Genomic DNA, 12,957 nt, shown 5'->3' on the forward strand with positions numbered 1-12,957 from the left:
TGGACCTTAACCTGGTACCTTTCAGGTCACCAGAGGAAGTGTTGATTCTATTGACACAGTATTGGCCCATTCCTTTCATGTCCTCCCAGAAGCTTGTCTCTCTGGCTGAGGTTCACTGAAAACAGGTTGTGACATTCTGTCCAGGTGTGCCAAGAAGTCCTAGCTACAGCAAGGGCAAGAACAAGCCGGAGGCAGACTTCCTCTTGGGACAGGCTAGCTCTGGAGTTTCCACTCGGCTTCAATACTGAGACGTGTCACTGAATACAAACTGGACAGGAACAGCACCACACGCAAGCCCTGAGTCTCAGGAGCCTGTAGGCCTGAGGCCACCCCCACAGGCGGGAAAGCGGCATTCAAGTCACTGTGGTTTCACAGTTCAGGGACACTGGGAAAGACATGCATTGTCCTCTCAGGGCATCCAGCGACATTAATGCCACCAGACAGGAAGAAGCAGGAAACCTGTGTCTTGAAGCAGAAAGGGGAAATGTCAAGGCTGCAGGAGCCTCTGCCATCATCCAAGGGGAGACCAGTACCACCAAGCAGGCAGCCATCACTCCGGGAGCTCCAGCATTTGCCCTGCTGGCATGGCCTTGGCTGCCAGTGCCGAAAGCTGGAGCCAGCCGCAGCGGGTCTCAACTCCACCTGAGCTAACACATGGCTCCTTAATGCTCTGTGCCATGTGTTGATCTTGCAACAGAATGTGGGACAGAAGATTTAAGAGGCTGTGTGATGGGGGAAGGGCAGCCGATCACCTTACCTAAAGCCTTCTTAATCAGGCCTCCTCTGGTTCCCTTTAGGGGCTAGCGTTACCATCTATGAGGAGGGGGGGATTCCCCAAAATGGCAAAAAACAGCAGTGTTCCAGCTTGAAGGGCTCAGAGGGGGATCCAGAGAGTGTAGGCAGAGTACATACCCTCAAGTCCCACATAGTGGGCAAACGCCTTACCCCAAACTGACCTCCCTCAGGCTCTCACAAGTAGGGGTGCCAGCTGAGTACATCCAGGGGACCCAAAGGCTGGAAATGGGTGCCAAGGAAACTAAACAGGGCAGGAAGGAATCGGGAAAATTCAAATGGAAGTGACCACGGGGTCATGCCCCGCCCCCGAGCCCGGCAGAACAGTAACATACCAGGCAGTGCCCAAGCTAAGTGGAGAGGAGGCGGGGCAGGATGACCCCTGCAGACTTCCTCAGACCCACAGCCGCCTCACTGCCAGGGCCTGCAAACGTCTCTCCTGCAGGTAGGGGAAACTGAGGCCTCCAGAACACATTGCCGTGCTCTCCCATACCCGGCTTTACCACCGCTCTAACCAGATTCTGCACTTGATTTTTTTTTTCTACAGCTTTTACGTCTATCCAGTTTCTCCCGATAGGAGCACTGCCATTGCAAAGTGAATCTTAAATACAATCGAGGCTGAACTCCAAAAGGAGATGAGGACAGTGAGTCCAGTGAGGGTTTATTTACTGCACCAGGAGGATCTGCGTCCTCCCTCTCCGGACTCATACCCTCACGGTCCTTCCCCGGACATCAGTGTGCGGCCACGAACCCTTCACTCCCACCCACCGCCCACACCGCAGCTAGAGGGCGGGAGCACGGGGCCGCCCTGGGGATCCCCGGGATCTACTAGGTCCCCAGCTGGGACAGAGGCAGGGGACTGCGGTCAGCTGGCCCAGCCCCGGGGGCCAGGAACTTCTGGCCGCGCGGCCCCTACGGCCACCACAGCGCGCGTGCAGCTCCAGCCCGGGGTTCCCTTTCTTTGCCTGGCTCGCCGCGGGCGCGACCCCCGGAGGCTCGGCGGCCACTCACCATATTACAGATGGAGGCGATGTTTCGGACAGTCATTAGTCTAAAGGTTGCAGCGATCGCGCACCGCCATCTTTACCAGGGGAAAACGGGACTGTCCATGGTGGCGCGCAGCGAGGCCGGGCGGCGGCGAGGCGGCCTGGGGCCGGCTTGCAGTGGGGTTGGGCGAGAGAGGCCAGGCGGCGGCGAGGGCGGGGCGGCGGCGCGGGGCGGGGAGTGGCGGAGCGACGCAGCCGGGGCCGCGGCCCGCGGGAGGAGGAGCCCGGAGCCGGGAGACGCTGAGCCGCTGAACCGGGCTACGCTCACACCGCCCGTCCGGACTCGCTCGCCCAACCCCGATGGAAGCCAGCCGTTCTTGCTCCGCTGCCCCAGGATCCCGCGACGCCGGCCCCGGACAAACCCAGCACCACGGCCTTCCCGCCTGACCCAGGACCGGGCACTGGACCCTGGCCGATCGCCGGCCCGGGACCCACACCGCGGGAATACTGGAGCTCTCGGTTCCGGATTTCCTTCTACCTGCTCCTGCCGGTCTCCAACAAGCCTTAGGCTTTAGGGGTTGGCTAGGGGAGAATATGAGGATTAGGGGTGACTGTAATCCAACTTTAAAGTTTCTCGCCAAGGTTCAAGCCAGATGGCATCTGCCGGAACCCGAAAAGTAAAATACGACCAGGACATGGGCGTGGCCAGAAAGCCCTAGCCAGCCGTAACCCAGCAGCCTGGTTAAAGATCTCCCAGAAAGGAAAGAATTCCAAATCTAGGCAGATGCACTTGGGCGATTTGTGACTTTAGCAGGTACAGAGGTTCTGGGCGGGACTAGAGGCTGTCCAGGAAAGATCAAAACAAAACTTCCGTATCCCCCCCCCCCCCCCCAACCCGTGGAGCTCCCGATCTCAGCTTTGTGAGACAGATGATGCTTGAGTTTATGCACGTTCCTGCAGAGGCGGAGACCTCAGGCTCAGGCGAATGTGTATGTACCCCGCTGGAAGGATAAGTTCTTGAGAATTCAAAGAATCCAATTCAGACGTGGTGAACAATTGTGCAGACAGGGTTGCAATTCCGTGCTTCCCACAGGGACGCTGTGCGTGTGAAACGTGATAAATTCCCGAACCAATGTGGTTTTGTGCCAAATTAAATTAGGAGAGAAATTAATATAATTGAAGGCAGCTTTATCTAGCCAAGAGTAACTTACTAGGGGGAAAATAGGATTCTACACAAAATCAGTAAGAGCTGTCCATTGGTAATTCTTCTAGGACCTGGATGGAAACGGAAGCCAAACACTGCTGTCTGAAGGCTTGGGGATCAAGTGGATACTATGTTTTTCAGTGTATAGAAGGATTAATATTCCTCCTCACGCTGAGTCAGCCTAGCTAAATTTTATTTTCAGCATTTTTACTGTCAGTTATGGTATGCTGTATGATTCCTTCACCTTCTACCATGACTATGAGATCACAATAAACACAATAGCCCCACACGGCTCAGAGAGCACGGTCCTCTCCAGCTTCTGTGTTATCCTAATGGCATGGATGAAAGTGTACTAACCTCAGCTGGGCACCGTTTGGGGAGAAGACATTGGATAAAACACCCAAACTGTAACTGGCCAGAACATAGAGGCCTAGAAAAGCTTCCCAATCTGAGAAAAGTCAGAAGCTGAAGGCCTTGGTTTCATAGGTGATTCGTCTAAAGTTTTAAATATGCAAGTTTTTCTAGTGATAAAGTTTATGATTTCTTCCAATATGGGCACGCTGATTGCTAAGCCTCCAGGATTTAAGACAACTGACACAAACATGGGTCCTTAAGTTCAATCTCCCAGAACCCCCCCCCCAAAAAAAAACCTGATCACAGTGTATACATATCTCAGTGCGGGAGACACAGAACACCGGGGGCTTGTATTTGCTGGCTAGAGAGTCTAGCCAAATCGCAGGCTACCGGGTTCAGGGACAGACCTCTCTGTCTCTCTGTCTCAGAAAGTAAAGTGGATGGGCTAGAGAGATGGCTGGAAGGTTAAGAGTGCAAACTGCAGCCAGGCAGTGGTGGCTCACGCCTTTAATCTCAGCATATTAGAGGCAGAGGCAGGCAGATCTCTTTGAGTTCCAGGAACCCTGCCTTGGAAAACAAACAAACAAACAAACAAACAAACAAAGAATGTAAACTGCTCTTCCAGAGGACCAGAGTTCAATTCCTATCACCCTGAGGGGTCACAAACATCAACTTCACACTTGTGACTTCAGCTCCGAGGTATCCCCAGGTTTCCTGCGTTCATGAAACCGGCATTATGTGCACACAACACCTACACACACACACACACACACACACACAGTTACAAATAAATCTTCAAACAAAAGAATAAGGGATTGAAAAAGATACCAACATCAACCCCAGGCCTTGGCACACACATGTACTCACACATAAGCATATACCTGTTTACACACAAAAACACCATTGACGGTGAGAATGGACCAGCACCCGGCTCCTGGATGCTGTGCTAACAAGAAAAAGGGTTCTTTGCGTGCTCTCTAACCACCTAAAATTAAGTACACAGTGTAGACATGCCAGTTGAAATCTGAAGGTGGTGTCGTACAATCCAGCACTTGAGAAACTGACTCAGCAAGGCCCCTAGACATTCAAAGCTCACCTGGTCTGCATAGTGAGTACCAGGCTACTCAAGGGTGGGAGGCAAGACCCTGTCTCAAGCTCGACCTCTGCAGAGGAGAAAAAAAGTTGAAACTCAGACTGTGGGTTTGTCAGCAAATCAATTGAACATAGCAGAGTTTATCCAACTCATGAATGATTAAATGTGTTTTTACAATTGGACAGGGTTGATATTCACAAGTCTCGATTACAGACGGCTTGGGCTGAAGAAGAGATGTAACCTTAGCTTCATTCGGTGAGGAAATATTACGCACAGGTGGGCGGAGATAAAAATCTTGAAAATGGTGACTGGATGATGAGGGAATTTTGAGGGAAAGTGTTCTACATGGAGAGGACAGCAGGTATGAGATGCACAGGGAGGACAGGAATAGCCAGGAAACAGAAAGACGGCCTCCAGGCCAACATCAGCCTAACTGTATCAGAGCGAGGCGGCCACTCTGCAGTGTGTTCCTTACTGCGAAGCGTGATCCATGGACCAGCACTGGCATCAGCTAGGATGTGCTTAAGTTGTGCCTATCTCAGAACAGGTCAAGCCCTTCAGACCCTGCCTCGGCCAACCACTGTGCTGGGATATATATGAAAGGCCTGCCCCGGAATCCTTCTGTTTCCTCCAGTGGCCATTCCTGGACCTACTCTGGGGACTTAGCCTCTCCTATGTTTGACCCTGGGGTTCAGGTACATCTTACCTTGCACCTAAAGGCAGAGGACTCAAGGCCCAGCTCCAGGGACTGACTTGTTAAATAATCAGCCCTGGGACTTCATGTGCAGTGAGTGTGGGTACTGGCACACATGTGTAGTCGTGTGTGTGTGTGTGTGTGTGTGTGTGTGTAGGCATGGTTAATATTGTGTGTCTCCCTCAGTCATTCTCCACTGTATTTTTTGAGACAGGGTCTCCCTGAAGCTGGAACTCACTAATCTGGCTAGGCTTGCTGGCCAGTGAGCCCCAAGGACCCTTTGTTTCCCTAGTGCTGGTGTTATAGATGTGTGCTAACATGTTCATCTTAGCACGCGGGTGTTAGCAATCCAGACTTGGGTCCTCATGCATTCATAGCAAGCACTTTTTCCTATGGAAATGCACTTGCCTTGTTTTTGAAGACAGGGTCTCACTATTAGCCCAGGCTGACCTCACACTTTGAGGCAGTACTACCCCCAGCCTTCCACGTGCTGGGATTACAGATGTGAGCCACCACCATGCGCAGTTTGTAGTCCTGATACTTTGGTGGAAAAAAACAGGTCCTGTCCCCGTTCCTGAGGCTGCAAAGCTAGTGGGATGTGAAGCCAACACAGGAAAATGGTCCTGAGGCATGGAGTCGAGAGACCATATCTACTGCTGCCAGACCTAAATCCCAGACTTTTCAGTAACCCAAACCAGTAAAATCATTTTCCCAGGCCAGTTCAAATTGGGCACCTGCCACTGGAGACTAAAGGAATCCTAATTCCATCAGTGTCTCCTGGCTCTGGGAACTTGGGAAGCTCACTCTGAAGCTGTCCTGTTCCTGCTTCTGTTCTCTGCCCTCCAACCAGACAGCTGAAGGTCCGCCTCCTAGAATGCCCCCCCCCCCACACACACACACAGCTCCACTAGTCGTCATTAGACAGGAAGGCACAGCCTGTTCTGCCCTCATGTTACACTTGAGGAACCAGTGCGTTGTCCATGGGAACCATTATTCCTGGTCCGCCATGCATCCAAACACTGGACACCCCTGCATACAGCCTGCGGCAACCATACTAAACCCCTGCATACAACCTGTGAGCAGCACTGGAGGCTTGGGACAAACCAAGACGAGGGGTGCTGGAGCTGTTCTGGTTCTAGCAGCATTTGTGGAAGCTGTTTAGGAAAGTTTCTGCTACTTTTGGGGTACTGTTAGCATAAGGTAAGGCCAGCTTTGGAAGGACTATCACATTAGAAGTCTGCCAATACAGGGGCTGGAGAGATGGCTCAGCGATTAAGAACGTTGCCTGCTCTTCCAAAGGTCCTGAGTTCAATTCCCAGCAACCACACGGTGGCTCACAACTATCTATAATGAGGTGTGGTGCCCTCTACTGGCCTTCAGGCACACATACAGAAAGAATATTGTATACATAATAAATAAATAAATATTTTTTTAAAAAAGAGAAGTCTGCCAATACAGTGGTTCTCAACCTGTGGGTCGAGATCTCTTTGGGGGTCTTTCATGGGGTCACCTAAGACCATCAGGAAACACAGATATTTACATTGTGAGCCATAACAGTAGCAAAATTACAATTATTATGTAGCAACAAAAATAATTTTATAGTTGGGGGTCACCTAGTATTAAAGGGCTGCAGCCTCGGGAAGGTTGAGAACCACTGCTCTAATGGAATGGCTGCATCTGACATCATGCTGCAGTTCCTCATGTATTTCCCGGTGCTCTCGGAACAATCGGCCTGTTTCCACGGTCACTGAAGGACTTCTGAGCTAGATAGGGATATGATTAGACCTTTATTTGATTCGCTGTAACTGAAAAAGCGTGGCTCTGATGGCTTCCCTCCGTGAAGGGCACTGAAGATGCTCCAGGTGAAGCCGATTAGAAATCTGAGCGGGCTAGGGAGATGGCTCAGGGAGGAAAGCACTTGCCGGGTCGATGTGAGGACCAGAGGTCAGATGGCCAGAATTCACACAAATGCCACATGAGCCTAGCAGCCCACCTCTGACCAGCACTCGGAAAAGAGAGACCGGAGAAGGCTAGACTAATCAAAGTTGGTGAGTTCTGGGTTCGACCGGAATACACTGCCTCCCCCACACACACCTGACTCTGGGTTTCTTCTCCTTTCTTTTCTTATCACTACGTAGACCTGGCTGAACTAGAAATCACTGTGTAGACCAGGCTGCCAAGCCTGACCCCTAAGATCCACACAGTATAAAGAGAAACTAACTCCATAAGTTGTCCTCTGACACCCAAACATATACAGAAAAAAAAAAAAGGGAAGAAGGGGGCAGGGAGACAAGGAGAGAAGGAGGGGGGAGGGAGAGAAGGAGGGGGGAGGGAGAGAAGGAGGGAGGGAGGGAGAGAAGGAGGGGGGAGGGAGTTCTCCAGAACCATGCAAGCATCAACTCTAAAAGGTTCACTTTTGGGGGGTAGTTTGGGCAGAAGGATAGGACAAGATCAATGTGGGAAATAGTTGTAAGATAAAATGAGAGGACACAACAGACTCTGAAGGCGTTTGGCTGTGAGGAGGAGGGTCACAAAGCAAACAATGGAAGAGCTCAAAAATACCTTCAATGAGGGGTTTCTCCCTGACTGACCTGGCTCTGCCCCCTTTGTCCAGCTGTTCATCCAAGCGCATCACCCCCTCTCCACACTTCCAGGCCTGCCACCCACACTTGCCCCTGCCATCTTCCTTCTGCTTCAGGTCCACTCATTCCTCAAAACTTGCTTCCCACAGGGAGTCATCCTGGTTAAGTGGCCGGAGCCTTCACTGGCCAACCTCAGATGCCTCAGACACTTCACAGGCCAATATCCTACCAGAAACACCCAGCTCACTCAGTCTCCACCGTAGCACTCACCATCTGACGCTCCTGAAGAGGGTCCCTCTCCTCCAGGCTCTGGTTGGAATTAAGTAGAACTAGAGGCCCTGGTAGAAGAGGGAGGGCGGGGAAGGGGCGCGGGGTTTGACAGGTGTATCTGCCAGAGAAAGTTGAACCAGGCCGGCTTCTGTAGAAGTCAGGCATCCTGAAAAAGCTTGACCATAAAATTAGGAGAGCTCTCAAGCAAAAGTCCGGAGGAGGTGAGGGAATCAGTGGGCTTTTCCGTTCGTGTGTTTCTTTTGTCAAGGTTGTCAGTGTGGGAGACTGTGACTGGGTTTCTCATCTGAAAGTGAAAGACCCCCAGATGGGGAGACTCTCACTCAAGTCTCAGAATAATAAGACACCCCCCCCCCCAGAAACTCACGAGAGACCGTCCTTGCTGCAATCACATGAGGTTTATTGACAGGAACCAACGCGCTGAGGCCAAAACTCATTTTCCATGCAGAAGTAGAGGAGTTCGACCCTGAGTAGCTAGGACGGAGGTATTTAGGGGGGGAAAACGCAACCCAAAGGGGATAGGGAGGGTGTCATTGGAAAATTCCAAAAATATCAGTAATAATCACAAGGGGGTAACTCACCGTTTCTCAAGATTATTCTTAAGATTATAATCTAACTTTATGAACAGCTAGTTCCTGGAACAGTCACTGAACTGGCTAACCTAGATATTGGCTCTATTCTTCCTGCTAGAGGGGTCTGGATTTATCCAGGTCTTTCAAAAGGAAAAGGCATTGGGCCTGGTGGCAGGGTCTTTACAACCAAAAATGTAGGAGGCTTGTGCAGAAAGCAGCATGTCCAAGGCATACCTGGGCTGCACAGTCAATCCAAGACCAATCTGGGCAGTTTAGGAAGAACCCTGAATCCAAAGAAAAGCAAAAAGGGGCAGGGTGTGAGCTGTTGGCTCAGTGCTGGGGCGCTACGCGGGCATGGGTTCACTCCCAAGCACTCTGGGGGCATGGGAGTCTCACCCTTCTCGGAGCCGCTGTGCTACTGTGTGCCCTGTGAGCATCTATACAAATGCTGGTCAGTGATCACTGTCACACGGGGCAAAAAAATGTCATCACTACGGACTCGATAGCCTCCGAGGGCTGCAATGAGTTCATGAGCCTTTTCAGGATGATGAGAGCTGGTAAGTGGGTTCAAGGGTCTCAAGAGAACTAGTTGATTCAAATGTTTTATACTCTTTTAATAAAATTTTCTTTCTGTTGCAACCTTGTGTGAGAGGGGAGACACTGGACAGAGTAGAGGCTTCTGTCTTAGTCCCGCCTGCTGCTGTGTATTCTTGTAAACTGAATGAACAGGCGGATCAAGAGGTCAAGGTCTTCCTTGGTTACACTATTTATTCCTGGTCAGCCTGGACTACTTGAGAGCTTGTCTTAAAAACAAAAAACAAAACAAAACAAAACAAAACAAAACAAAAAAAAAAAACCTTTAGAAAGAGTGCAGATGGCTGGACAGGTGGCTGAGTGGTTAGAGGCACCAGCCTCAAAGCCCAAAGGCCTGAGCTCAGTCCCATGACCGACATGGTATTACTGGAGAAACGACTCCTACAAGCTGCAATCTGCCCTCCACGTGTGTGCGGTGGGGTGTGCACAAGACCACCACCTCACGCGTACATATAAATAAAAAAACCCATCGCACACTGTTCTGAGAATTTGAGTTAGGACTCAGAAAGTAAAACTTTTCCTTTTCCTTTTTCTCTGTTTTTGTTTGTTCGTTTTGTTTTTTGAGATGGGGGGGTCTCTCTATGTTGTCCTGGCTCTAGGTTTTTCTTTCACTTTCTTAGCTAAGCATGCTTTCCAGGCACCGTGGGCTCTTTTTTCTCGGAAGATATCCCTCCGCCCACTTTTGTCACGTGGTGCTTGTTGACTTCCATTGAAAACAGCTTGGTTTGCCTTCTCCGCCACCTCACTTAGGGAAACTGCCAGGACTTACAGCCTGCCTGCCCTGTTATTTCTCTCTTAAATGTTTATAAAAGTATTCTTGAGCTTCAAAAGCAAATAATAATAATAAATAGTAGGTAGACTGGAGGTGTGGCTTGGTGGTAAAGTACTTATCTTGCCTGATACCTGGCATTGAAAAAAATTAATAAATAAATACAGGGCTGGAGAGATGGCTTAGTGGTTAAGAGCAATGACTGCTCTTCCAGAGGTCCTGAGTTCAATTCCCAGCAACCACATGGTGGCTCACAACCATCTGTAATGAGATCTGGTGCCCTCTTCTGGCGTGCAGGCGTACATGGAGGCAGAATGTTGTATACATAATAAATAAATCTTTAAAAATAAATAAATAAATAAATACAAAGATGTGTAATTATGTTCTAGGACATTGGTTCTCAACCTGTGGGTCATGACCCCTTTGACAAGTTTCTATCTCCAAAAAATATTTACATTACAATCCGAAAGAGTAGCAAAATTACAGTTATGAGGTAGCAAAGAAAGTAATTTTATGGTTGGGAGCCACCACAACACAACAACTGTATGAAAGGGTCATAGCGTTAGGAAGTTGAGAGCCGCTGGGCTAGGGAGTAGGAATTAGGAGTCATTTGATAGAAATCACTGTAAAAACAATAGGCTTCAGCTCCCAGATAGAGTAGATTCTTACAGGTTATTACAACATTGAAGAACTTATCATAGCTAAATAAAAAGATTGTGCATCTTGTGCTTTTATTTATTTATTAGTTATTTTGAGGCAAGGTTTCTCTGTGGCTTTTGAGCCTGTCCTGGAACTAGCTCTTGTAGACTAGGATGGCCTCGAATTCACAGAGATCTGCTTGCCTCTGCCTCCCGAGTGCTGGGATTAAAGGCGTGCGCCACCACCGCCTGGCTGCATCTTGTGCTTTTAATGTTTACTTAAGACACAACATACACGGTACTGGAGTGCTGATAAAAACAGACACACCTGTGCGATGGCCACCCAGGAGAGGGCATAGAATAGTGCCCATCACTAGGATGTCCATCCCTTTCCCCCAGGCACCCCTCCCATCCCAGTCACTCTTCCATTTCCCCGGGAAACCCCTTCCTCTTCTCCAATGCCATAGCTTGACTTTGCATGTATTTTTGCTTGTACATGTCCATAAAAAGTGTAATTTGTGCTTTCGTTTCTTTTCCTAAATATGTTTATGAGATTCATTCATGTTGTTCAAAAAAGCCATGGTTCTGGGCTGAGCCACAGTGGTAGAGCGCTTGTCTACTATATTTGCAAGGCCTAGAATATCAACCCTAGCATAAAAATAATAGCTGTAATCAGTTGGTTTCCAACGCTGTGCAGTATTCTACTCTATTATACAAGAATCTCTTAATGCGTTTAAAATGGATTTGGGTGTTGTGTTTTGCTTTTTCTACCTTGACTTCATCACCAAAACGTAGCTGGAACTTTGTATGTCCTTCAATGCACACGGACACATGTCTGCTTGCTATCTACCTCATGAGTATGAACGTTGGGGGACGATGTGAAACGAGGTGATCCCGTTAACTTACCACCAGCAGAATGTCAGAGTTCTCTGTCCCAGTCTCTAGGGACTTAGATAACGGCTGGATAATGAATTCTAGTGAATTGCAGAACAGTTATGTTCACTGTGTAATTTGAACACTATTTTGATAAAGCAATTGTAGTTTTGCTTATAGCACTGTAAGGTGAACCATAGATAACTTCATAACGCTCCTGAATATATTTTTGTTCAGCACATAGAAGACTAAGGCAAGAGGAATTTGAGTTCCAGGCCAGCTTGGACCGTTGGCAATGGCCCCATAACATTCTATTTCCTTTCTTCCTGGCCTCAATACAAAACATCAACACGGACTTAAAATCATTAGGGAGCCAAGCATTCATCTAACATCTCCTCAGAACTAAATGAGATGGACAGGTAGGGCTGTAGCTGAGTGGCAGAGGGCTGCCTGGGGGCTGTGGGTTCAAGTCCCAGCACTGAAAACTGGAAAAATAAAATAGACGTTAGACAAAGTAAGTCAGCAAGTATAAACAGTGACAGAGAAACAACCAACTTAAAAAAAAATCAAATAAGGGGGCTGGAGAGATGGCTCAGAGGTTAAGAGCATTGCCTGCTCTACCAAAGGTCCTGAGTTCAATTCCCAGCAACCACATGGTGGCTCACAAGCATCTGTAATGGGGGTCTAATGCCCTCTTCTGGCCAGCAGGCATACACACAGACAGAATATTGTATATATAATAAATAAATATTTTAAAAAAATCAAATAAGGGGCTGGAGAGATGGCTCAGTGGTTAAGAGCTTTGTCTGCTCTTCCAAAGGTCCTGAGTTCAATTCCCAGCAACCACATGGTGGCTCACAACCATCTGTAATGAGATTTGGTGCCCTCTTCTGGCCTCCATGGATACATGCAGGCAGAACACTGAATACATAATAAGTAAGTAAATCTTTGAAAAAAAATCAAATAAAGAAGAGTGAATGAGGGCTGGAGAGATGGCTCAGAGGTTAAAAGAACTGACTGCTGTTCTGAAGGTCCTGAGTTCAATTCCCAGCAACCACATGATGGCTCACACNTAAGGGGGCTGGAGAGATGGCTCAGAGGTTAAGAGCATTGCCTGCTCTACCAAAGGTCCTGAGTTCAATTCCCAGCAACCACATGGTGGCTCACAAGCATCTGTAATGGGGGTCTAATGCCCTCTTCTGGCCAGCAGGCATACACACAGACAGAATATTGTATATATAATAAATAAATATTTTAAAAAAATCAAATAAGGGGCTGGAGAGATGGCTCAGTGGTTAAGAGCTTTGTCTGCTCTTCCAAAGGTCCTGAGTTCAATTCCCAGCAACCACATGGTGGCTCACAACCATCTGTAATGAGATTTGGTGCCCTCTTCTGGCCTCCATGGATACATGCAGGCAGAACACTGAATACATAATAAGTAAGTAAATCTTTGAAAAAAAATCAAATAAAGAAGAGTGAATGAGGGCTGGAGAGATGGCTCAGAGGTTAAAAGAACTG

General features: G+C 48.7%; 1 protein-coding gene across 1 annotated transcript in view; it reads right to left on the bottom strand.

Annotated features, from left to right (window-relative positions):
* Usp46 (ubiquitin specific peptidase 46) overlaps positions 1-1,979 on the bottom strand; it is a 66,870-nt gene extending 64,891 nt beyond the window's left edge. Inside the window, exon 1 of the mRNA XM_050149843.1 lies at positions 1,804-1,979. Coding sequence (XP_050005800.1) covers positions 1,804-1,839 — 36 coding nt within the window. The 5' untranslated portion in view covers positions 1,840-1,979. The remainder of the gene's footprint in view (positions 1-1,803) is intronic.
* Positions 1,980-12,957: the final 10,978 nt, after the last annotated feature.

The sequence above is a fragment of the Alexandromys fortis genome, unplaced genomic scaffold (genome assembly GCF_014885135.2).
Source record: "Alexandromys fortis isolate MF-2015 unplaced genomic scaffold, M_Fortis_MF-2015_v1.1 scaffold_0, whole genome shotgun sequence".
Taxonomy (NCBI): Eukaryota; Metazoa; Chordata; class Mammalia; order Rodentia; family Cricetidae; genus Alexandromys; species Alexandromys fortis.